Source organism: Heterocephalus glaber, unplaced genomic scaffold (assembly GCF_053883595.1).
Source record: "Heterocephalus glaber isolate CG9 unplaced genomic scaffold, H.glaber_assembly_v1.0 deba00000347, whole genome shotgun sequence".
Taxonomy (NCBI): Eukaryota; Metazoa; Chordata; class Mammalia; order Rodentia; family Bathyergidae; genus Heterocephalus; species Heterocephalus glaber.
The window spans coordinates 52,637,279-52,663,730 of record NW_028258143.1 but is presented as its reverse complement, the minus strand read 5'-3'; the positions used below and the strand labels follow the sequence as shown (position 1 = coordinate 52,663,730).

At 39.5% G+C, this 26,452-nt stretch overlaps 1 protein-coding gene across 4 annotated transcripts in view; it reads right to left on the bottom strand.

Annotated features, from left to right (window-relative positions):
• Positions 1 to 25,218, bottom strand: part of Map3k20 (mitogen-activated protein kinase kinase kinase 20) — a 172,510-nt gene extending 147,292 nt beyond the window's left edge. Inside the window, exons 1-2 of one of the 4 annotated variants that reach the window (XM_021238651.2) lie at positions 25,104 to 25,218; positions 12,355 to 12,547 (exon numbers count right to left, since the gene is read on the bottom strand). In XM_021238651.2, coding sequence (XP_021094310.1) covers positions 12,355 to 12,513 — 159 coding nt within the window. In that variant the 5' untranslated portion in view covers positions 12,514 to 12,547; positions 25,104 to 25,218. Of the gene's footprint in view, positions 1 to 12,354; positions 12,548 to 12,713; positions 12,879 to 24,764; positions 24,899 to 24,924; positions 25,021 to 25,103 lie in introns of those variants that run through there. The other 3 variants (XM_004857688.3, XM_004857686.4, XM_004857687.4) reach the window with 3 other exon arrangements.
• Between the last annotated feature and the right edge of the window lie 1,234 nt (positions 25,219 to 26,452).

Below are 26,452 nucleotides of genomic sequence, written 5' to 3'. Positions count from 1 at the left end.
TTATCTTTTTCTTAGTCACCTGCTCAGAGAGTCACTGACAAACTCAGATTACACAGATCCCAGCACCTAAATTAAAGTGAGTATGGAAAATCCCATCTGTCTGAGGAGATTTTTCAGGCACTATGCTTCTCCCTGGGTCTCTTGTCCAGCTCCTGAGGCCAGGGGAGCCCTAACATTGCTCCTTCCAACCCCCATAGCTGGGAGACATCTACCTGCCTTGAGTCCCCCAGGACCAACCTTGTACTGCACCAACTTCCCATTTATGCCATCACCACATGAAGGAAGGATAATCATTCCAAAAAATGGTGTTGGAACAATTAATGCTTATTTGCAAAAAAAAAAAAAAAATTGAGAACCATTGGACTAGGGAAATATAGTATGATGGCTGAGGAACAATAAGGTTGTGTTCTTCTGTAGCCAAATTCAGCTCAACAAATGGAAGAGTGGAGGAGACACAGAATTGGATTTCTGTAGAGTTGTGTTTTCCTGAATACAGTAAAGCAAAAATGGACTTGAAGGTAGTTACAAAGTATGTGATTTGCATGGAACTTTAGGTGGGGAGGGAAGGAAAAATATCACCAGTCCTCCCTCCTACCAGCTAAGTGACCACATGTACGCTAACTGGGCCCCATGTCCCACTTTCCCAGCTCCCAGAACCTTCTACTGTATCCTCACATTCCATCCTCAGCTGCACTCCTCTATCCTGACCCTCTTCCCTCAATGGTGCCTCCCTCCTCTGATAAAGCCAGGCCTCTCTTAAGGGCTGCTCAGCACCCCTGTTGCACCACGCTCCTCGTGGCCACTTCAAGACACCATGGCTCACCTCCTCCTTAGCAGTTGGATCTTTTGTCATGAGATGGCATCATCATTATCCTTTATTGTTGCCACCATATAACAAATCTCAATGCTTCCCCCACTCCCATGTTAGCTCCTCACTCATTGCTACTTCCTCCAATTACTATTCCTGTCTCATAGGGCGGGAATTTTTACACACACATAAAGTAGCCTCCCACACCTGTTCTTTCAAGTCTTTGAATTTTTCCCTTCCAACCGTCTAACCCTTCATCCCACCTTAGTCATAAACTCCTTTGGTCATGCCCTAGACACCATATTACCAATAACTATTCCTCTACAATCTACATGATCTGCCAACCACCACTTCCTATGTTTTTACCTGAACTCTAATAATCCTTCCACCTAAAATCACCAGTTCCCATACCTTCTCAGTGTTTCTCCCTTCCCTGATATTTTTCCTTCCCTCTCCACCTAGCTAAAGTGCCATGGCAAATCTTGGTAAAAAATCTATTGATCAAACATGCATGGCTCTATTTCTGGATTTTGTTATGTTACACTGGTCTGGCTACATGTGAATACCACATTGTCTTGATTACTGTAGCTCTATAGTAAGTAATCAAATAAGGTAGTAGTGTAAGTCTGCATCCAACACTTCTTTTTCAATATTCTAGGTCCTCTGCATTTCCATATGTATTTTACGATCTGCTTATAAACTTCTACAAATAAAAGAAACAAACAACAACAAAACTGGCTAGAACTATGTATTGAATCTACAAATTAATTTTGGTAGAACTGACATTTTACTACCAAATTCTGACCCATGAACACAGTATATCTCTTCATTTTTAATGTCTTTTTAAATTTCTCTCAGCAATATTTTATAGTTTTCAGTGTAAATATCCTGTACTTTATTTTTGTTAAATTTATAACAGTATCTCAGTATTTAAAAATTTTTATATTTTTTAATAAATAGAACTTTATTTTTTAAATTGTGGTACACAAAATTGATTATTTTAACCACTTTATGGATACAATTCAGATATATTTAGTACATTCACATTGTTGTCCAACTCTCACCACTATCAATTACCAGAAAATTTTCACCATCCCAACCAGAAGTTCTAAACTTATGAAACAGTAACTCTCCATGTGCGTTCTTCTTAGCCCCTTGGCAACCTCTCTTCCACTTTCTGCTTCTGAATTTGCCTATTCTGGATACCTCTATAAACGGAATCATGTAATTTGCATCCTTTTGCATTAAGCTTGTTTCACTCAGTGTAATGTTTTCAAGATATATCCATGTTGCAACATGGATCAGAACTGCATTTCTTTTTAAGGCTGAATAATATCCCATTGTATGTAATACCACATTTTAATTATCCATTCATCTGCTGATGGCCATTTGTATTGTTTCCAAGTATTTCATATTTTTGTTGCATTATAAATTGTATTTTTGATAGAAAATTCTCACTATTCATTGCTTGTATCAAAACTGCTCTACTCATGATGGTGCTTTCCCTCCACATGTACAATTCTACCTCTTCCAGGCAAAACCTCTGAGACTTCTACTTTCATGGCTCATGTCCAATCCTTGAGCAAATCTGGTTAGTTCTTCCTGAAAATAGTATTCAAAATTCAGCCACTTCTCACTGTTTCTTTTGCAACCTTCCTGGTCCCAACCACAAATATCTTCCACCTCCATGACTATAATAGATTTTTCATAGTCTTTCTGGCCCTTTCTCTGCTTCTTGGAATCTTTTCTCAAGAATATCCAGAGTGCCCATACATTATAGTTTAGATCAAAAATGTCCCCCAAAACTCTCATATTAGGAGGTGAGTCTGGTCAGGAGGGGCAGGTCATGACGGCGTAGTGTGGAAGGGTATATTCTCATCCCAGATCCTCCCTTCTCTCTCCGCTTCATGGATGCCATGGGTTGAGCAAACTTTTCTCTGCCATGCTCCTCTGCCATCCTGCTTCTGCCTTGGAGCCTGCTATCCATAGACTGAATCCGTGATCTAAAATAAACCTCTCTTTAAGAGTTCTGGGTGTTTGGTCTTTTGTCCCAGCAACAAGGTGACTAAGAAACTGGTACCAGAGAAGTGGGTCATTGCTGTGACTGTACCTGACCACGTGATTCAGAAGCCTTTGGATGCGGTTCACAGAAGTTCAGAAAGGTAAAGAGATGCCAGCCTGACAAGTCCTAGAATGTTGAAACACGGGCTTCATGGAAGATTCTGATGAGAGCTCACAGGACCCGAATGCTGATAGAAATGCAGGCAATAAAGGCCAAGCTCAGGAAGTTTTATTTGGGTATAAAGCCTCTATTGGCAATAGGAATAGAGGCCATATGTGCTATGCTCTGGCAGAAAATTTTTTTACACTTGTCTGTGTCCTAATACTTGTGGAAGACTAAGAATAGGGCAACAAACTAATTAATATAGTGGAGGAGGCTGGGGATTTAGCTCAGTGGTTCCAGTGCCTGCCTCGCAAGGGCAAGCACCCAAGTTCAATCCCCAGTACCAAAAAAAATATGGTGGAGGAAATTTCAAAGCAGCTCAGTATTCAGGCTGTAGCATGAGTACTCCTGGCTGCTTTTAGCCAGATCTACAATGACAATCTAGAGCAAAAACTTCATGTGAAAAGTTTGCAGTTTCATCAGAAAGGGAACATTTGCAAAATCAGGACAAAAGAAGTACAGTGGCTGAAAAGATTAGGATTAAAATAAGCCAAGTACTTTGCATCAGGAAGATAGTAAATATGATATAAAGAATTCTTAGAAATCAGCAAGACCCTACCCTCCACAGGCTCAAGGATACAAAACTGTATAGCTTTCACTTGAGAAGCACGAAACCACAAGCTAAAATAAACCTCTCCTCCTTTATGTTTGGATGTCAGATATTGTGTTTTAGCAATGGGAAAGTGACTAGGACACCATGTTAAAATATAGGTGAAGGGCCAGGGATTTAGCTCAGTGATTCCGCCACCTGCCTCACAAGTGCAAGGTCCCAAGTTCGATCCCTGGTACCAAAAGGAAAAAAAATAGATTCGTGTGTGTGTGTGTGTGTGTGTGTGTGTGTCAAATAATTTCATTTCCCTATTCAAAAGCATTAACGTGTTCACTATTTTCTCCTGATTTAAATCAGAAGCACTTACAGTACAAATATCTACAAGGTCTCTGACCATTTGGCCTTTTACCTGTCTTTTATTTCCTATTTCTCCAACATACCAGTCATGCTGTCACCTGCCACTAGCCTATGCCTGGAATGATTTACCCTCATATATGCATATGGCTCCCTCCCTTACTTCCCTGACCATTTTACTCAAGCATCATATTTTTAGTGAGACCTACCCTTACCAACCCATTTAAATTTGAAACCCTGCAATCACTCTGGCACACCTGATCTACCCTACTCTGCTTTATTCTTTTTCTTCTATTTATTAAAATAAAGTTTGATTGTGGAATAATTTTAGATTTATAGAAAAATTATGTAATGCAGATAGTTACTCTCACTGTTTTCCCTAATGTTAACATGTTGCATCACCATGAATAGATTTGTCAAAAATAAGAAGCCATCGTTGGTACATAACTATTAACTAAACTCTAGACTTCATTTGGATTTCACCATTTGTTCTACCAAATGGTGAAATCTATTCACCATTTGGGATACTACACTATGAAAATTTCATTCTTCTTTTATGATACAGTCTAGATGTGGCATGTCCCCCAAAGGCCTTTATTTTACAGGCTTAGTCGCCAGTCTGTGGCACTATCAGGCAGTAGTAGAAACTTCTGGAGGTGGGACCTGGTGGGAGGTTTCAGGTCAATGCAGCAGTGCCCTTAGAAAGGGTTGTGGAATCCAATTCTCTTCCTCCTTCTGACCATGAGGTGAAAGCTTTTTTCCTACCACACATTTCCACCATCATGCGTTGCCTCATCACAGGTCCAAAGGCAATGGGGCCAACTGACCATGGACTGAAATCTCCAAAACTGTGAAGTAAAACAAACTTTTTCTCCTTACAAGTTGATTATCTCAGGTATTTATAGTACAGAGAATTGACTAACACACTTGTTTCCCAAAAACTTACCAGTTTTGAGGAGTACTCTTCAGGTGCTTTGAAGAATGTCCATCAATTTGAATTTGTGTAGTGTTTTCCTCATAACCAGACTGGGGTTATGGATTTAGAAGAAGAAAATCACAAAGGTAAAGCACCCTTCCATCAAATCCTGTCAGGATATACATACTGCCAAGATGACTCACTAGTGATGCAACCTTGATTATCTGGTTAAGGTGGGAGAGATGCCCTGGCTGTACCCAAAATCCACAGATTTTTTTGTGGAAAGTTTTCCCCAAGAATGAATGTGGGCTACACTTGTGGCATAAGAAAATACGGTATGGTTAAGGAAATACCCTGAGATTTTAGGGAGGAAAAGTTGTTCTCTTTCACAGTTTTAAAGGGGTAGTCATCAGGAGAGGCTAATGAAACTTTTCGTTATACTTCAAAATATAACTTATGATTAAAATAAAAATGAGGGGTCCGGATTTAGCTCAGTGGCACTGCTCCTGCCTCAAAAGCACAAGGTCCTGAGTTTGATCCCCGGTACCAAAAAAAAAAGCAATTCTCTAAAAAAATAAATAAATAAAAATAAAAATGAATACACATTTCTTAAAGTAGACACTTAGTTCCAATAATAGAAGCAACTCAGTTTCCTGATAAAGAAAGAACTGTTCTGCATGTTTGAAAAATGTACTGAATTAAACTGAGTTTGTGCATTAATTGTTGAATATAATCTCTCTGGAAAAGTAGAGCAGCCATACAGTCTCCTCCTTTTTTAACAGAGGCCACACAAACACTTACCCAACACTGTCACCCTTATCACTGCAGCTACTCTAATCCAGCTAATTTTACCAAGCATTGTTTTTCTGAAGAACAGTATCAAGGGCAGAAGTCCTATTTCCAAGTCATTATAATTCTGGGAGTCTCATTTCATTGAGGAGACCTTCATTTTTCTCAAATCATGAATCAGTAAACATCTGATATTAGTGGAGCTAAGAAAAAACAGCTTGGATTTTCCCTGAAAATATGTCCAAAAAACAAACCAGAAAAGAATCAGGACCAGAAAAATCTCCCTTGGCTGCTTAGTACAAAACTTTTCATTCAAAGACAAAATAATTTACTAAGACCTCAAAAATCAGCCAACCACAAGAAAGGAAAAGTTACGAAATAGACTATGAATGGCAAGCTGTACTCTCTGTAAATTCAATAACAGTGAAATCTTTCTGTAAATCTTACAAAATCAGGTTGAGATGTAATCACTATGTTTATTGTTTTACTCATTTGTGGCACTATGCATTTATTGACTGTTTACTGTGGGCCAGATACTAAGCACAGTCCAGAAAACAAAGATCAGTAAGACATAGATCCTGTTCTCAGGAAGCTGTCACGGGGATGTTGGTAAGGATTGAACTGTGTGGCCCCAGAGGTGGGGACCATTATCAATGGCTGGAAGCAACACTGTGAAGAACTTTCTAAGAATCTCCTTTATAGCAGTGTACCTTGGAGTGTCTTAGATTACAAGCTCTCAGTAACAGAAATGTTTCATAGAAAAAGAGCTGGGTGATAGAGGCTATTCAATACAGACTTCTGGATGATGACTACATTAATTATTAAATAAGTGGATTCATTATTTTAAAATGCTTACTTTCTAATTCAAAGTGATGATTTATATATAGAATATGTAGAATAATACATTTAAAGCATGGTGCCATGAAATGATTAAAAGTCCTTAAGTGAAATGGCATGCCAGCCTAGAAGGCACAAAAGCAAGGACATTTACAAATTCAAACATCACGTTCCCTATTGCAAAGGTAATAAGTACAAGCTCTATTACTACGTAGCTGAATCCAAGTATGTTCTACTCTCTCTACTGCTCAAAGCAGAGTGAATGAAGAAAACATAGGTATCCAGTACTTATGTCAATATGAAGGAGAAGGAGGTCAATATAAAGTCCACCGCAACATGATAACAAGCATCATGGAACAAGCACTTCAGTATTTACTGTCAGCAAGGTACCTATGTGGAGACCCACACAAAGGATGCTGTTTATGTTAGCCAGGTTGCTTATCATCCAGACCCTTACTTTCTGATGTCAAATGGAGATTACAGTCTTATAAACTGATTGTGAGGCGGCAGGGGGCAGTAACGTAAAACCCTTAATGAAATTTGAAATCCCAGTGGTACCTGTACTTGGTACAGTGTTGAGGACTAGAATAGTGACAGCATCAGCTAAACAGACTGTCCCTGCACTCAGCGAGCTCGGGCCTCTGAGGTCATGTGCTTGGGCATCCACATTCATGCTGAGCCTCGCCGGGCTCTTCCTGCACCTGGTTCCTTTTCAACATACTGTCTTAGGCATCAGTTAATTAAAATCTTCACAAAAGAGACCTGCTATTCTGACTTTGAGTAAGGTTGTGAAGATGTAACTGATAAGTTAACAGTTATCTAAGTCTTCCCATGTGTCTAGCAGTCTTCTACATATTGAATGTGTGTTATCTCAAATATTTAACCCTCTCAACCACCCTATGGAGTAGGTACTATAATTAACCCCACTTTTCAGCTGAGAAGACACAGCATGTTCACATAAAACATTACGTGGCAATTTCTTACAATAATGATAGTCACAAGGTAATTATAATCCTATGTCAAATTAGTAGTTTGGATGTTCAGTGGTATAAATTAAGAAGAGAAAAGAAAAAATTATGTTTGTAGGACTGAGAATATTTCATAGAAAAGGAAAAAATTAAAGCTGAAGAATGAGTAGGATATGCCCAGGCAGAAAAGATAATGGAATTACAGGTGAAGGAAAGAATGTGACCAAGGTTAGAGGAATAAGAAAGCAACACAGAAGAAGAGTGGGACAAGAAAAGAGAGTTCAGGTAAGAAAATTAAAACAGAAAGCTCAGGATAGCACCAGAGTGAGGAAGGGCTGCAATCTGAAGGCATTTGCAGTTTTACCTAAATCTGCATTCCTAAATCAGCCCTTAGTTTGTTATGCTTCATGATTTTTCCTAGCAGGGCCTGTGCACAGGAGGGGTCTGACATGTGATTAGCTAGGTACACATGATGTAGTGGTTTTCAAACTCCAGTGGGAATCATACTTTTTCACCCACCACTGGGGTTTGAACCCTGGCTTTGTACATGCTAACAAAGTGCTCTATCATTGAACTATATTACCAGCCTATATAAAACTTTTGTAACTTGTTTTCACCACTTACTAATACATTATGAGCATTTTCTGAGCTCTTTAAACATTCTTCCAAATGGAATCAAATTTATTATAGAGTTATAGCATTATTTGCTGTTTCTAAGTCTTCATTACACATCTGGGATGAACTCCTATTGTAGCCATATTTCTGCAAATCTGTGATTATGTCCTTAGGATAAAGTCCTAGAATTAAAATTCCTGGCTCAGAGAAAATAAACACTGTAAGTTCTTTTTTTTTTTTTTTTCTGTGATACCTTTTGGTAAACACTCCTCCAGAAATACCAGCAATATAAGAATATATCTGTCCAGAGGTATAATTTTAAATTTTAAGTTAAATGCATTCATAAAAAAATTTCTTTTCCATCATCATTTCTGCCAAAAGGACAAAGGCTCTTTTTTAAGTCAAAAAAGGCAACCACAGCACTCACATCTTGGTTCCTAAATATCATACTCCAAATCGGGCTTCTTGACTCAAGACTTCTTAAAAAAATGATTGACTTTAGGAGTGGAACAGGGGCTAGAAGAGCTTGGAACATCTTTTTAGAGCAAAAAGCAAGAAAATCATCCAAAATTAAAGGGCATATATCAAAAAGACATAGCAGCCAACCTGAAGGAGCTTTCACTTACTACATCTGCGATAAACACAAAAATGAGTAACAGCAATAATGGACTATAACACTTAACAAACAAACAAAAAAACAACTTACAGTCTACATTCAACAAATGAATAGGTGAATAAATAAAAAGAGGAAGAGAGGAATAAGGAGGGAAACTCATAAAGGAAAAATATTTTGCTTTCTACACAATAAAGTATAATAATATTTGATTCATACAAGATGGATGCTAAAATAATTAGGGAGGTGTTGAGGAAAGATATTTATACTGCTTCAAAGTTTCTACCAGCAGCTTAATTATTAATTACAAAGGGAAAATAGATATTTTACTAAGGGGAAGTTCAGTGAACTCTTAACCAAGGGTTCAAAATTAACACTGCCAATAATCAGACAAACATCATGCAATTCCCATTAAGTCATGCCAAGGATCACCAAGGACACAAGACCAAAGTAGCATTCCCATCAAAACTGTATAAACTGAAACTAGGGAAAGAGAAAATCAGATAAACCAAAAAGGAGGGACATTATGCATAACAAGTGTCTTGAGTCTTCAAAAATGTCAAAGTCTTACGAGACAAAGGAAGGCAGGAAAACTGTTTCAGATTAAATCAGAATAAACAGATACAGCAGTTACATGCAATCTGTCATCCTAGACTAGATCATGGGTTGAAAAAACTGACACAAAAAGCTACTGGGATAACTGGAAAATCTGAATTTAGAATGTTCAATAAAGTAGGATCATTATTAAATGTGCTGAATTTGTTCATTGTACTGTGGTTATATTTTTAGGAATGATGAAGTATATAAGGATGAAGATATATAGCATCTATAATTCACTCTCATGGTTCAGCAAAACTGAAATAAATATAATTGCTTATAAACCAATACTATTAACCAAATGGAACAAACCGTAATGCCAAGTGGTGAACTTAGGGAAAGGATAAATTAGAGTTCATAGTATTATTTTTATAATTTTTCTCTAGGTTTAAGAGTTGTCTTTAAATAATGTTTTCATAAGTATTTTAAGCAATTGCTATTTTTCTATCCTTTTTATTAGAAAAATAATATAACCTGAATAAAAGAGGAAAATAACACACACTCACTAAACTAGAGATCTGCAAATGAAGTGAAACAAATAGTCTTCCTTGTCCCACCAATATAAGCAAATTTTAAAAATTTGATATATATTTTCTCCACATTTCACTAAATTCACAAAGCATATAATCAAATGTCAAATCATTCTTAACAAGTCAAATGCAGTGATAAATACTTTACTAAATGACCCAGCCCTTCTAGAACTCACTGGCAAAAATGATCAAGTAACATGGGATTGAATAAATAAATTAGAAAAAAAATCTAGAACTTAGTACATTTATCCTACCCCTTAGAAAACACTTAGCTATCAGCCAAAACATATTTCACAAAGAATAAAATTAATTCACACAAGAAATGCATACTTCCCTTCCAATAACTGCCAGCATCCAGCCAAAGGTGTCTGGAGTGTTAAACTCACGTGGATTCAGTATGTTCGGGGGGGTGCTTTGCTATAATGATCCATACTAATCAATAATGATCTCTTGATCACCCACTACCCCTGAATAAACCAAGCCCCTAAACTGAAGTGGAGGTTTTGGTTTTTCCTATCTACAAGTTTATGAGTTAAGTTCTTACAGTTTATTGTAATCAACTCAATTTCTGAACTATACACACTCAGGTTAAACTCCTACACAGAAGCAGGATATGGCAGTTTCTAATTTCTGCATTCACCCCTGTGCTTTTCTATGGCATTTTTCTGGCTCTCTCAAATATAGAAGAAAAAGTATTTCATGGCATGTTTAGAGTGGGAGTAAATATGCCTTAATTCATGTTACCTATCAAAATCTATTTCCTGTTTTATAAAGTCTTTCTCACATACAAAAATAATATAAGGGCATAACCTAATAACCTAATGCTTAAAATATTGTCATACTTATACATTTTTTAATATAAGTGAATAGAATTGGTTTATTTTCTATTCTTATCTGGTCAACTAGAGGTTTCAAAAACACTAAAGAGCAAAGGGTCTGGCCTCCTGTATTTCACTTGTCCCTCCTTAGGCAGCTTAATAAAGTTCTCAAAGTTCTATTTCCTAATCTATACAATGGGGTCAGTAGTTTACAATTTAAGGGCTTAGTCCAGAGTAAGAAATGGTTTATTACTTAGCTACTATTTATTACTTAGCTACTATTGAAATTTTTTATCAAAAAGTAGGGGTAGTGCTTGCTTTGGCAGCACATATACAAAAAGTAGGGGTAAAAGAGAGCAAACTTTTTCTACCTAGTACCTTTCTGTTGTGCATATATTGGCTTTAAAAGCTCTTGATTTTTAAAACTTTCTAAAACCAACAGGCACCCCAAGGCAAAGATATCAGAGTCCTTCTGTTGAGCCGGCTTCAACAATGGGAAACACCACTGGTGATCCACAATTACAGAGTGCTGCTGAGAGGAAACCCACAAAGTGCTGCCATTTGGGTTTCCTTCTCTAATCAATTGCTTCGGTTCACTGGCAACACTTAATGAAAAAAATTAAATCACTCAGGGAGATGAAAGGATATTTATGGAAAAGTTCACTTTGAAAGGATACCAAAAAGAACAATAATTATCTAAAACCAGACATAAATAGAAATGACCACAACAAGGTCCAGCGGGTAGGTATTAACAGTTATCAGCAGAATGACTACAGATAATGACAACATACTGTATACTTCAAAATGCTAAAAGGAGTTTGAATGTTTTTACCATGAAGAAATGATAAACGTTTGAGGAGATGAGTATACTTAATCTGATTTAAGCACTATATACAACGTATATGTGGACTGAAACATTACATGGTACTCCATAAATATGTATAATTTTTGTATATCACTTTAAAAATTGTATTTAAATTTTTAAAAAGCACTCTCAAAGGTCATCAATGTTGCTGAGCCCCTGAAGATCAGTTCTGCAAGTAGTTTTATCCTTGAGGATGAATGTGGGGAGCCTGTTGGGTCACATTCCTAGGCAAGATGAAAGATCTAACAGAGCTCACCCAGAACCAGCATGAATTCCAGACTCAGAACTCAAGACCCTTTTCTGGTTTTAAAAGGAAGGGCAGCTCTGTCTGGCTCTAGCACCTACCTACTAGTCCTTCATAAAACCCATCAACGTGAGATTTAAGTACAGGTGAAATCCAAGAAGCTGGTAAGTTTACTTCAATAGAAACGCAAATCTATTTTTATTATTTAAAAGACAACTCCCAAGGACCACAAATTCAAGGAGAGGAAACAACAGGGGGATGAAACCACTACACATTACTCTCTACTGACCCCTCTTGGCTGACCTAGGGAAGCAAAAACACAAACCCTGGGAAGGCCTGAAATCCCGCCTCTGCCTCCAGGAGAGCAGCTCAGAGAAAACTGGCTCTTCCATGCCATGGAAAGAAATCCTCCCATTTCAGATGACCCCTAGTAGAACTCAACCCTAAAGCACACGCTGCAATAATTTCTATTTATGGGGCTCCCAGAATGGAAACTGGGAAACAGCCTCATGGAGCAGCCCAATGGCCTGGCCAGTTCCTTGCAGCCCTGTGACCCTCTAACTCTAGGTTACAAAGCTTATGTAAATGCTGCCGAGACCATTGCTGATAGCAGGAAAAGACTTTACCTCTTTCTCTATCTTCAGTAGCTTCTTTACAGCCACCTCCTTGTCCTGTGATATCCATTTGGCTCGATAAACACTCCCAAAACTTCCTCCACCGCAGTTTTCAAAAAACTGCAAGTCATCAAATTTAATTTGCACAAAGGAGGTGCCGAGAGACGACATCTCATAATGACAAAGTAGTATACTTCCACAAAACCTGCAAAGAGAAAGAAAAAGAAAAGCTGGATTACAAATAACTGACAAAGAATCCTTTGAATCCTACTTTAGATAATGTACAACAAGTCTCATGAAACTTTTAGAAAGATCATGATGACTTAGGAAGAAGAAAACCAAGACAAACAAATGGAAATGAAAACACTCACGCAGGCAGGCAGCCTGTGCCAAATTTAACAGCAACTTGCTTGGGCTTTGAAATCCAGCTGTCCAAGGGGAAATGGCTCGGATTTCCCAGGGACAAAACCTGTAGCAGCACTTCCTACACCTTCTGAGGAGCTCTGCCTAAAGGATACTGTGTCACCAGGTCTGCTATCAGGAACCCCTGACAAATGGGAAGCATGCTTTCAACAGCGAGCTTGCATAGCTCTTCTGGCATGTACGGCATGCCATCTCTCTATGCTGTACTCACTTCACACAAAATATACATAACCTAAGCCGCCGAGCATCCTGGCATCAGCTCAGCCAAAATGTTGCACACTGAACACACATCCAGAGTTTAGACTCGAAAAACAAACTTTCAGCTCGAGGATGATAGAAAAGCTGGCCAAGTATTCTTCCAAAAGTGGCTCCCTGTTCTGTATACCGTAGCAGAACTTTAATTAAAGAGTAGAAAATTTGCCCTTGATTACAATATATTAAGTCATCCAACAAACACTGCCAAGGATATTTAAAAAAATATTGTGCCTGTTTCCAGAGGAACAGATTACCCCTCCCAGAGATATTACAATGATAGTTTCTGTGGTTTAAGAAGTCTTACTGTTCTCCAGGTAAGAGGCCATTCTCAATACTCTGTATCAAACCACAGATTAACAGGGAAAAAAAAAGAAAACAATGGACTAAAATTTCAAACCTGCATTAAAAGCTAAAACAGTGGGTAAACAAGCTTGTATACATATTCTTGCCAAAATTATATACAAACCCACATATGCAAGACATTCTATAAACAACTGACCTGAGCTCCTCATGACTGTCAGTATCGTGAAAGATTTTTTAAAGAATGCAGGAAAAAAAATAAGTGCAGGGAGACACCTTAACATAAGAACTGAAAGAAATATGATGATTAAATGCAATGTGTCATGACTGATTAGGTTCTATAACTAAAACTATAGAAAAATATCACTGGGATTTTAGGAAAATCTAAATAGTAACTGCATTAGACAATTTTTTTTTTTTTTTTTTTTTGGTATCGGGAATCAAACTCTGGTCCTTGCGCTTGCAAGGCAGGCAGCAGAACCATTGAGCTAAGTTCCCAGCCCTAGACAATATTATTTTATCCATGACAAATAATGGTATTTTTTTGTAGGAAGATGTCCTTGTTCTTGGGAGATAATGTAGATATATTAAAGTATGATATGTACAACAACATACTTTCAAATGGCTCAAGCACCATCCTTGCCCTCCTCAAAAAAAAGTGTGTGTGTGTGTGTGTGTGTGTGTGTGTATGCGTGTCTGTGTTGGGGAGCAACACACCAGACTGAGAAACAGAAAGCAGTGTGGTAAAAGAAGTTTATATCAACATATATTCACAAAATCTCCAAAACCAGCTGAGGCTTTGCCGAATGATGCTGTCATCATCAAAGATCCTAATGTGCAGCTGATGCTGTCCTATTTTAGGTACTTTAGGTCACTGAAGAACCGTTGGTTTCTTTGGGGAGAAGGCAAGAAAGAGAAAGGTTGATTATTTACCCTCAAGTTCAGAAGATAGAGACTCGACATTAAAATACAGGGGGTTGGGAGAAACATGTATCTGACAGAGGCTACAAATATATTTGAAACAACAATTACCTTACAAATTTTTCTACAGTTGATACTCAGTTAATTGGAGAAAAAAGAACAACTGGATAAAATTTAGTAATGTGCCAAAATCGGCACATAGTATACACAAACTAAAAAATTCACTTAACAAAACGCAAAACATCATATGTAAGGCTTTCCCAGCATTACAGATGTTAGGCCTACATTTTATTAATTTTATCCAAGTATAAAAAATAATCCCAACACTCTGGCAAGGCCAAGGAAGAAAGATCACTACTTTGAGCCCGTCCTGGGCAATTTAGCAACATAGAGAGATCCTGTCTCAAAATTAAAAATAAAAAAGCGCTGGGGGTAGGGATGTAACTTAGTGCAAAGGCCCTAGGTTGAATTCTCAATGCAGAAAAATAAATAAATAAATAAATATTTAAAAATAAAAATTTTTTTTAAAAAATAGGACCATAAAGCATATAATACAAAACATAAGCCCCCTATCCCACTGTTCCTCACACTCAATTCACACTCTCCAGAGGCAACTAATTTCAACTCCTTTAACATTTCCTTCAGGTATTTAACTCCACATTTCTAAATAATGTGCTTACAGTGTGGTTTCTTGATTATTTTCCATTTTAGATATTACATATTAAATTGTCCTTGTGAAACATAAGGATTTAATTTTCATATACTATGCTTCACCTCCATGCATATGTCATATTTGTTCATCTTCCATTTCTGATCATATTGTAACATTCGGTTAAAGTCAATACATACGCATTTAGTGTTTATAGTCTGACAAAGTAAATACTATTTCCAGCTGTGCCATGTAGAATTTAATGATTATATTTCTTTCCTGGGTAATTTTGTTTCTCCTTTTTTTTTTTCTTTTTCAGTACCGGGGATTGAACTCAGGACCTTGCACATGCGAGGCAGGCAACAGCACCACTGAGCTAAATCCCTGGCCCAATTTTGTTTCTCCTAGTGTTATCAATTGTTTTTTGCTGTCATTGTTGCTTGCTTAGTTTTTTATTAGTCCTTGGGTTAAATAAAAACATCATGCCCCCCCCCCACCCCCGCCACTTTTTTTTTCCCAAAGGGAGGTTCTGGTTTTTTTCTTAGAGACATTTCTACATACTTCATCCTGATCTGGAATGGTTGCTGGGCCTCAGTTGGACTTGGACTTCCCTTTGTTACCATTTAAAAATTCCCTTCACCTTTTTCCTCTGAGGGAAACCCTATTCTTGGATTTTCTATTTTCTCTTTCTTGTTTTTTTCCTGTAGTTTGACAACACAATCTCCATGAACTGTCTGGACAAAGTACATGGAATATGTTTTGAGAATCTGTGAGTGTTAAAATGTCTCAATTGGTAGCCTGGGAGGGTATATAATTCTAGGTAGGAAATTATTTTCCAGATAACTTTGAAAGCATGGCTTCCCTTCTAGATTCTAATAAGCCTACTGAGTAATCTGATGCTACTCTGATTACTCATATCCTTTTTACATTATTTTTTTTCTCTCTGTAAGCTTTTAGGACTACATTTTTATTTTCTATTCATCCCTGGAATCCTGAATTTTATTGGCTATGCTTAGGGGTGAGCCTTTCTTATTCACTGATAGGATGCTCAATGAATTGTTTCAATCTTGAACTCAGATCTTTCATTCCAGGAAATTTTTTTGTGTTGTTCCTTTACCACTTATAGTCACTTTCACTTTGTGTCTTCTCATTTCCCACATGCACATGAATTTCTACTGGTTTCTCTCATCTCACCATACCATGCATAGGCTAGTGTCTCTGCCCAGCCAACTCCTGTCCCTGACCACTTCTTTGAGCCCCATGAGCAAAGTTAATTTTCCTTTTTCTATGCCACAGAATCTTTCCCACTAAATTCCCACAAGACTACATGTAAATTTCCCAAAAACTCCGTTCTATTACACCTGAATCTTCAGTACCGTATACATGACCAGGCACATAGCAGATACGTTTTCAATTCAAAAATATTTGCTGAATAAATGAGTAAGTAGTTTCTGGTTATTCTTCCATTATATTCTTCACAGCTAGAAAGATTTTAATCAAATTAAGTAAAACCTGAGACCTGAGGGCTTTACAAGTACGCCCGGAGGATTCCGAAGCAAATCCTGATTTGGTAACTGCTGCCAAGGTTTCACAAGGGACTGAGGAGAATGCTCGGAGGCCTCCACTATTGGCTCCCTCTGAGTCTTGGGTGGGGAGGGGTAGAGGAGGGATAGAGAAATCCTTTCCAAAACAAAGGCAGAGATCTGAACCAGGATGAGATCAATAACATTTCATCTGAACCCACTGAAAAGCACCCTTCTTTGGGATCTTCATCCCTTGGTATAAAGCAACTAGTTAAATTCTTCCCAGAATTGCTGTTACTCTGTGATACAGCCTGCCATTTGGGAACTGGCTGTATATGAATGGAATCTATGCAATTACTTGAATGTTTTATAGAGACTATAAAAAGTTAAGTCCCGTCTGATTACTAAACAGACTAACAATTCCAGTGTGTCTCAGTAGAGGTTTTAATCTCAGTGATCTTGGCAAGCTGAAAAACTTGGTAGAAGTTCCCATATACAGTATATGAATATTGAGCTTTCTCTACTTTCATTCAAAGTCATCATTCTAAAAAGATCACCATACGACCAGAAGAATGAAAAATCTGAGTTGCTAGTTAATCATGCCCACAGCATCTGGAGAAGACTGTTACTTGATCAAATTATATTCTAGTCTTTCAAATGTATTCTCCAATAAATATACCATCGATATAAATTTATTTACATACTATAACATCACATACAATGTTTCCAGCAATGTTAAAAGAATTGTTTTTTCATTTTTTTTAAAGGCAATTTTTCTCCATGTTACAATTCCCAGTCCTACTTTTTTTTTTCCAACCCATACAGCACTGAAGGGTAAAGGTAGAACAGGAATATAGCAGAAATATTAAAGCAGAGTAAGGCATCAAAACTTTGAAAATGTTGAAAATCATAACTCGGTGGTTGAATCCAATCATCTGAATACTTGAGTAGCTTCCAAATTTTCTTAATTTAAAATTTTTCTTAAATTAAAATTTTAAAAAATTTTAGGGCCGGGGATTTAGCTCACTGGTTCCACCACCAGCCTCACAACCACAGGTCCTGAGTTCAATCCCCAGTACCAAAAAAAAAAAATTAAACTACTAACTAAATTGCTGAAAGCATATATAGCATTACCCGTTAATTATCAAAAGTGGTACCACATGAAGGTGGAAAATTTCAAAGGGAGCATTATTTTATTTTTTAAAGTTTTCAATCTTCCCCACAAAATAAACTTAGTTTCTCTGCTCTTAGATCTTCTATTTTGCCTCTTGATTTTTTAATTAGTGTTGACCCCAAATAAGTCATGTCTCCCCCCTTTTCTTGTGCCCTAAATGAAAACAAAAACAAAAAATATTCCATTAAAGTTCTAACACCAAAAAAGCAAGATTTTAAAATTAGATGCTGAGTTGAATTCTGCCTGCACCTCTCGGTAACCTTGAAACAATCACTTTTTCTCAGACTACGGCATTTCCAGACCTAATAAATAAAAATTCTAAATCCCTTCCATTTAATGTCTCACATTTGATAGTCTAAAGGTAACTAAGTATACTCTGTATTACTTGACTTCATTGATAAATCTTCCTTCCAAATGTCAGAAATTTCAACACAGAAGCAGCGCAGTCCAGGGGAAAGACACCTAACCTAACAGAGAGATTAGTAGCAAACCCAAACACACACTATTAGATCCTGGAGCTGGCACTGTACCTCTCCAACCTTAGGTTTCTCACTGGCAACTACACCCATTCTGCGCAGGCTTTGGGAAGTGGGAATAGGTGTGTAAAGGTGCCTTGCACAGAGCCCAGCATGTGGTATTCACACATTGCATAGAAATTATCATTTTCTAATTATTTAATAAGTTCCAATACTATACTTAGCCATCTATTCCTTCAGCCTTCACAGTCAAGTGTGCTCTCCTCAATAGCTTCCTCCCTCCTCATTTTCCGAATTATTTTCTATTATATTCCTGTGCTTTTGTGCAACAATTATTAATAAATATACCATAGATCCTTAAGTCCTTTTCATCAGCTTTTCTTTGTGTATATTTAGTTTTTTCTCACTCTTCTGTTTGCTCCCTTGCTTCAGTTGAGGTCATTTTTTCCAAGATCTTATAAGCAGATATATTTTTCTTTTAAACTATTGCTCATACAGAGCATATTTAAGTTATTAAAGGTAATACTTTTGTCATTTGCACTTTTTAGATATTAGCATTTCTAGGAGTTGTGTATGCAATCCTAGCACTTGCTTCGGTCGAGTCCCCAAGTACACACCCGACGGAGTGGCCCCTGTCTACTTTCCAATATATTGTAGGACAACTCGCTTAGAAAAACTATAACCTGCTTCGTCACATATGTGCAAATCATAATTCTTTTTTAAAAATTAAACTGATTACAAAAGGATTAACTTTTATAGAATAAAAGGTCTTTGAACTTTCTCTGTATGTTTCTATCTTTCAGGTTTATATAGGCCTATTACTTCTGAATTTAGGTTCTTCCTCTTTTTTGTTTGTACTTTGTTTTTTTGGTACTGGGGATCGAACTTGGGACCTTGCGCTTGCAAGGCAGGCGCTGGAACCACTGAGCTAAATCCCCGGCCCCTCTTCCTCTTTTTTATTTGTAATTTATACTTATACTCCCCCCTTTTTAACAAAAGTAAACTTACAAGTTTATTTCTGATGCAATACAGTAAGAAAAACAAATTCAGGGGCTGGGAATTTAGCTCAGTGGTACCACACCTGCCTAACAAGCACAAGGTCTTGAGTTCAGTTCCCAGTACCAGAAAAAAAAAAACTAATTCATTTTACCATGACCTAGATAACATTTTTAAGGACTTTTCACACAACCCTCAGCCTTCAACAAATTATTTTGCCAACATTGCTGTTGTAATATTTATTTGTGCTGGTATTATTTCAGCCTTCTTAATATAGATCAGTTGTAGACCAATAAGTTAGTCACACTGTACTTATCATCAGTTAGAATCACCACTCTGCACTTTTTTTTTAATAAGAATCTTATCTTCCAAAGAGGGGAGAACGCTCTAGCTTGGTTAATTTATCCATAATGTCAGGGTCAAAGAGTCAAAGATTCTATTCCTGAACAGGACTGCTACCACTGTTCTACTATTCTTTTATCACTAAAAAAGATAAAAGCTACAAGACTAGCTAGAAGAGACTAGGTATATGAATAAAACTAACTAGCACTGTATCTACCATAGATAATTCTAGATGGTTCCTTCAAGGTTGCTCTCAGAAACCAGCATATCTTAGGCAGAAGAGGCGGGGATCAGTGAACAGGACTTCTGCAGGCATGCATCCCTGAGAGAAGCAAATTTTAATTAAGTATCTAAAAGACAGAAGCTATTGTTTCATTTTTTCCCATCTGTGCTTTACCATATAAGTAAATATAAGTGTCTAGAGCAAAGGTTAAAATAAAACAAGCTAGTTAAATGAAATGTTCTTACTTGTACTTTAATAGTCCAATCAATAAAAATCAGCTTCTCTGGCATGCTTTCTGGCCAGAAATGTTATTAACAGAAGTAAAATATAGGAGGACCAGGAGAGTGGTTGGTGTGGGCACTTACGCCACAGAGACCAGGGTGGAACCTATGTGGGAGGGGACAGTCCATGTCATGGGCCACTGCAGGGCTCCCTGTGGCATGAGGAAGAGAAGGGTGCCAAGGTGAGAGAGTGGGCAGCTTCCTGGCGGCTGGCTAGAAGAGGGAGGCACGGGTGTCGGGTGACGCTTGTGATTGTACATCCCTCCTGGCCAGCCTCCCACCCATCCCCCGGCCTGCCACTGCTCCGCTTATTTCTACCCTGGAACCATTTCCTGTCAAGTAGAAAGTACCCAGCCATCCTGGCTGCTGATAAAAAAGGGTACAATTTTGGACTGGTTACCTAGAATGAATGCCCCATAAGAAGGGTAAATATGTGGGCTAAAACCTGGTCATCTCCATGTAAGATGAGAGATAAAAAAAGAAACAGGAGCTGTCTGTCGGGGTGGACACCTCTAATCCCAGAACTCTGGAAGGCTGAGGGAAAGAAGGTCACAAGTTCCAGCCCAGCCCAGGCAACTAAATGAGACCTTGTCTCAAAAGCAGAAAAATTAAAATGGGCTGGGGCTGTAACTCAGTGCAAAAGCCCTGGGTTCAATCCCCAGATCCAATAATAGAACAGAAGAGAGACCAAGATCCTGTACTACTCTTTGCTGATCCAGAGGCAAAACAACCTGTGGACACAAGTTCCAGGAAGAATTCCTGGGTATGGTATCCAGGTTGCCCAGAAAGGAAACACTCCCCTCTGAGTAGCGAGTGACCCATCCCTGAGGTTTCAGTAGGAAAATCGACATGTGATGGAGACTCTTGCATCAATTAGGCCAGCAGAACGGATACTTCTTTAAGATTCACCCTGGCCCTAGGCATAAGATGACTAATCAGACTACTATGAAGTACACACGGTCTCCTTCCTCTTCCAAGGATGCTTCATGAACCTGACAGCAGACATTGTGGAGGAGCATAATGATCAATATCTGTGATGGAGATGATTGGCCAACCTCCCAAACTTCTCCTACCAAGACTAGGAAGGTGAGAGCCATATTCCAGATTTCCATCCTATAACTTTCCTTCCACTTCTCTCCTTTACGAAAGCAAAAACTTCTCATCTTAAAAGCCAGAGGATAACTGCAGACTATAAAAACTCGCAAAATGGAGTTGTGTTACTCCATGCAGCGGGTGGGCAGTGAATCAGTACCCTGTATTGCACTGATCCCAGGTCCTCCAACTGCCCACTCCCATACGTGATGTACACAGCACTGTGTGGAGGGGATCTGAATAAACATCCCTCCTGTAGCATCAATTTTACGTTAAGATTTGGAGAAATAAATGTGTCTGTACTGGATGGCTCAATTAAACAATACAGAAGAGGAAAGAAGAGAATGCAAAGTTCACATGCATTTTTAAGATTAAAAACAAGATTTTTAAGAAGATTCTGGCTCACCTTGGAGGTGTTTACGGTTATAGTTACAGATTCCTGAACACATTCCTTCTTCTTCAAATAGGGTACTTGGGTAGAAAAGTTTAATAACCAAAGGCTCACTCCATGACCTAAAGACAGGAATTCTTTCCTTCTCTTTTTGGTTTTCCTATATGGAAGTCCAGAGATGAAGCCAGAAAGAATGCTGTTGGGCCCTGAAGACAAGATGTACTCAAAAATCTGCCATAAGAATAGCTCCAAGTTGATTTCAGTTTTAGCCTCTAGGTCATAACCTTCCTCCTTCATACTCCCAAATTCTTCACATAGATAGGTAAATGCATCAATTTTCAGATTCTTCCCCAAAAATATTAAAAAGCAATATATAAGCACAAAAGTACACAGAGCTACTTTCGAAATACTTAAGCCCAAAGCAGAAGTCATTGTAAAAACCTCCTACCTTCCCCCAACATACACACTTAAGTATGATGTGGGAACGGGGTAACCTACTGAGGGCAAGCTTCGGCGGGGAGAGGCGAAACAAGCAGATTTTTCTGAGTATGGCTTAAGAGATGTGAAACCCTCCCCTCTCCCACTCAGTTATGGAAGCTGAGTTACACAGACTGGTTCAAGCATTCCCATGCGTAGTCTCATATACTAACTTATCATTAGGAAACAGGTACTACTGCCCTAATTTACATGTGAGGCAGTTGAGGATCAGGAGTGCAGAATCGGCTTCGACTGCCTAATTTACAAGTCACAAACAGAGTCAACTCAGGTCTGACTCCAAAGTCTTACTATTTTTTTTTCTACCATATGTCTTTTTTCCATATTATTCTGCTGCCTCCTGACCCATCCCTCCTTCTCTCCCTCTCTCTCTCTCATCTCTAGCTTTCTCAATCTCTCAATTTTTCCTCCCTCAATCTATCTCTCTCAATCTTTCAATCTCTCAATTGTTCTCCCTTTCAATCTACCTCTCTCTCAATCTTTCTCAATCTTTCTTTCAATTTCTGTCTCTCAATCTCTCTAGCTCTCTCTCAATCTGTCTCTCAATCTCTCTCCCTCCTTCATCCCCCCGACCCTTTTATTATTACAGTAATTACTGATTTCTTACTATCCACCTAAAGTTTAATGTGAGGCTTCCATTTCCTATTAGTAATTGTTGTCGACAGGGTTGGGGTGTCAGATGTGTGGCCACTTTGTTCTCACGGTCTTCTGGGTTGGGATTATTTAACAGCTATTAGGACATAACGGATGCTTCAGCTGTCTGTAGAAGGCTCTGCCACAAAAGTATCCATGTATCAGTCAAACCACGCTCTTGCATTTATGGCTCTCTTCCCATTACAGGCACAGTTTTCTGGTCACAGTTGGAACTGTGCTTATTTGTGTGTAGCAGGGCAAGGTTAATAGCCACAAAAGAAGTAGCCTAAATCTTCCCTGCAGTAAGACCAAAAGGTGTCTTAGCTGCTATTACACTTCGATAGACAAGACGCCCATCCTGTCAATCCGTCCTGGGCAGAATAAAATGGAAAACAAATGATCCGAATTGATTTTTATTTCCAGCATCTCAGGATATAGACAACCCCCTTTTTCTAGAATCACTTTCTCCTCTATGAATCTTTCAATTCCTAAAATCCACTGTCCATTTTGCTCTATCTCTTCACACTTATGTCTGACATTTTTTCATGAAATATCATAATGCCTCCAGTGTTTTCTCTGATGATTTCATTATTCACTGCATGTCCTTTGTAACTCCTTTATAACCCTGCAGCCCTATCAAAGTCAGTTTCACTGCTCATTCCAGATAGGCACCGAGCCAATCAATGTATGGCCAATAACACTCACTCTGTGCTAACTTAAAATACACAGTGCAACTTGCCAAGTTTCCTTATTTGGCAAGAAGGTCCCTCAGTTCCCAAGATCTTTGACCATCCATTTTTAGATCCAAATGCTGGTGCTTAATATTTGAATATTACTCTCTTTAATGTGTGCTTATGCATCTCCTAAAATAATAGGAAAAAGCAATCAATCATCTATTTGCACTGCTAGGCTAGAAAAAAAAAATGTCCTTGCTATTATGTTACGGTTGTTTATTCTGGAATTATTACCCCTAAAACTTATATAATTTAACCAACAATTCCCAGTTAAAAAAAAAAAAACTACTTAAATAATTCCAAAAAGTTAGAGTAGGAATTGTGAAAGATTAAAATAAACAGTGCATACTGCTCCAAAAGACCATTTTTCTTTCTCTTAATTCTAAACAAACTAAATTCATTTTCATTTACAATATCCCAAATCTCTCACTATTGTAGCAAGAATCTAAAACAAAGGCTTTACAAATGATAAAAACCGTAATTAAAATGCAGCCGTCACATATTTTTTTAAATTAAAAAAAAGACATGAAAATTCACTGTGCAAATAGGCCTTCTTCAAAGACATTAACTTGTTGAGTCATTTGTTTATTTTTGTCTTCAAACGTTTTCCTCTGTAGGTTTGGATCCACTAATTCCTAGCTGTTGGTTTCACCTTGGGTCAGGAAAGGAAGAAGTCTCTCAGCTTCGGAGTACCCTTTAACAACAATCTTAACTCAAATATCCTCGAATTCATTCTGCAAGACGATTCTCATACACATTATTAATGAAAGCTGCTAATTGTAAAATCGTTGGAACGGGCCACCAAATGGTGTGCTTTCACTGTTAACGAAACTAACAAAAATAGTAATTAAGTTCCTCATAAACAGTGCTTATGCGGGATCTCGAGGCTTGTCAGAAACGTACATTTCTGGCAATCTAACAATGATGATCCATTGTATTTTAGGCAATTCGATGTCATGAATTCGGTTTTGAATTAGTTTTTCTGAACGCTGTCACGCGAGAGCGAGGCGTGGCGGGGCCCCGGCGCGGGCTCTGCGGCTCTGCCAAGGGGTTGCCCTGGGCTCGGAGGAAGGAAAGGGCGAGGCGGGAGCGGGCGAGCTCCCGGGCCGCAGCCGGAAGGGAAGGAGCAGTCGCCCCCGGAGGCGGACAGGACGAAGCAGAAGTTGGTGTCTCTGTGGGCACGCAAGAGCTCCGCGGGAAGTGGCCCGAGCCAGGCCGGATTCGGCAAACCCGCGCCTCGCCCCGAGGGGGCCCGGTTCCCCCGCCGCCCATCTGCTCGCTGCCCGCCCGGGCAGCCCCACCCCGCGCCCCACAGCCCGGGGCGCCCCAGCCTGGGCCTGCTCCTCCGGGCGCCAACTCCTCGGCGGGACCGGCCCGAACTTCCCGGCGCCGGCGAAGCCGGGCGCACACTCGGGGCCCGGCTCCGGGAGGGGCGCCGCGGCGGGGCCTGGCCCGGGGACTGGAGCGCGGCGGCCTCGCCTGCCACCCCTCGGCGGCCCCCGCCCGGCCCCTACCTGGCTCCCGGGGCGCGGAGGCCCCGCGCGACGAGGGCGGCGGGGTCGGGGCGACGGCGGCCCGGCAGCTCTCACGCTTCCGTCTGAGTCAGGAGTTGAACATTCCGCCTCTCCGCGCGGCGCCAATGAGGGAGACAGTCGCGGCAACAGCACCACCTACCTCCGAGCGCGGAAAGGCCGGGCCCCCTGCTCGCTCCGACGCGAGGCGAACAGGGCGTGGGGAGAGAAGGCCGGCGCCCGGGGTGCCCAGCCCGGAGCCCAGAGCCCGCGCGGCCCGGGGACGCGCCTGCCCTGCCGCGAGCGCGCGCGCGGGGCTCTTCCTCGGCCCCGGTACCTTACCGTGTTTTTGACAAGTTGCCACCACCTATTCGGTCACTCAGTCGTCAACAAACACAGGCGCTGGGAATGCAGAGATGGGAGACTGCTTCGAGCCCCTACAGGAGTTAATTCTCTAGTTGGTTTGGGGACAGACACGGGAAGAGATTTCTGGGGAGAATGGGGCCGCAGATGTCACGGTGGACCCATCAGTAGGTACCTCTGGGAATTTTTCAGGAGTGGTCACGGTCTGCTGCTCTAGTGGGTGACTTTAAATGGAAGTGCCTCAACTTCAGATGAGGAAGGAGTCCACTGCAAGTGTGAACAATAGATGACAGTGGGCTTTGGGAAGAAAAGAAGTGTGTTGTTGATCGGGAAGGATGGTGCTGTGGAGGATAGTGAGCAGGCTGCAAAGGGATGGGCAGCGTTACCCAGGACTTTGAGTTTGATCTTAATCACCCGTGGACACTGGGGAACCGTGAAAGTTGGCATCGGGGGCAGATGAGTGTGGTTTTTGTTTTAATGGTGATATACAGTGATTCACGGTGGTTGCAGAAGGGGTTGTTAAGGAAGGAAACAGGCTGAGTGGTGGATATTATCACTACCTAGTTACGGGACCATGAAGTTAGATGGTACAAAATGGAATTTAAAAGTGAGGAATTGGGAGCTGAGTTTCGGAAAGAGGTCACAGAAATTAGTGACCCAATGGATTGGAAAAGAAGAGGAAGGCGATGCTGCCAGATTTCAGACCTGGGTGACGGGAAGAATGATGGTGTCATTGACAGAAATAGGAATATGTGAAGGGGAAGCTGGCTTCCTGCTGAGTCTGAGGTCACAGAGGAAAATCAGGTAGAGATGCAGCAATTGAGATAGGAAACTGAAATTCAGAAAAGAGGCCAAGAGGGAAAATATAAAGTTTGTAAATCATTCATATAGGTTAAAGATATGAATGTGAAGGGATGGGTGAATATATGTTAGAAAACCAACTTTCTAGTCTGTTATTATAAAAACTATACTTTAGATTAATAAATTCTATTTTGGTAACTGAGGAATTAGGATTTATGAAAACTGTCATACTAAAAAAAATTCTAACCTAGGTAATCAAATCATTCTAAAAACCAATACTGCACCTATAAGAGGGAAAACTAGGGCTCTTTAGCATAGACTTAGCCAGAAGGAGACTGCAGTTATTTAACTTTACCTTCAAAGGCTATTGATTATGAAATGGCACCAGAATGGAAATCAAAGAACCTGGTTGTAGTCCCCTGCTGATAGCTAGGGGCATATTACCAAACAGACATCAATTTCCTCCGTACAAAAATAAGAAGGCCTGAGCAGACATTAGCCACAGGTTCCAGCCTTAAAACTATGAA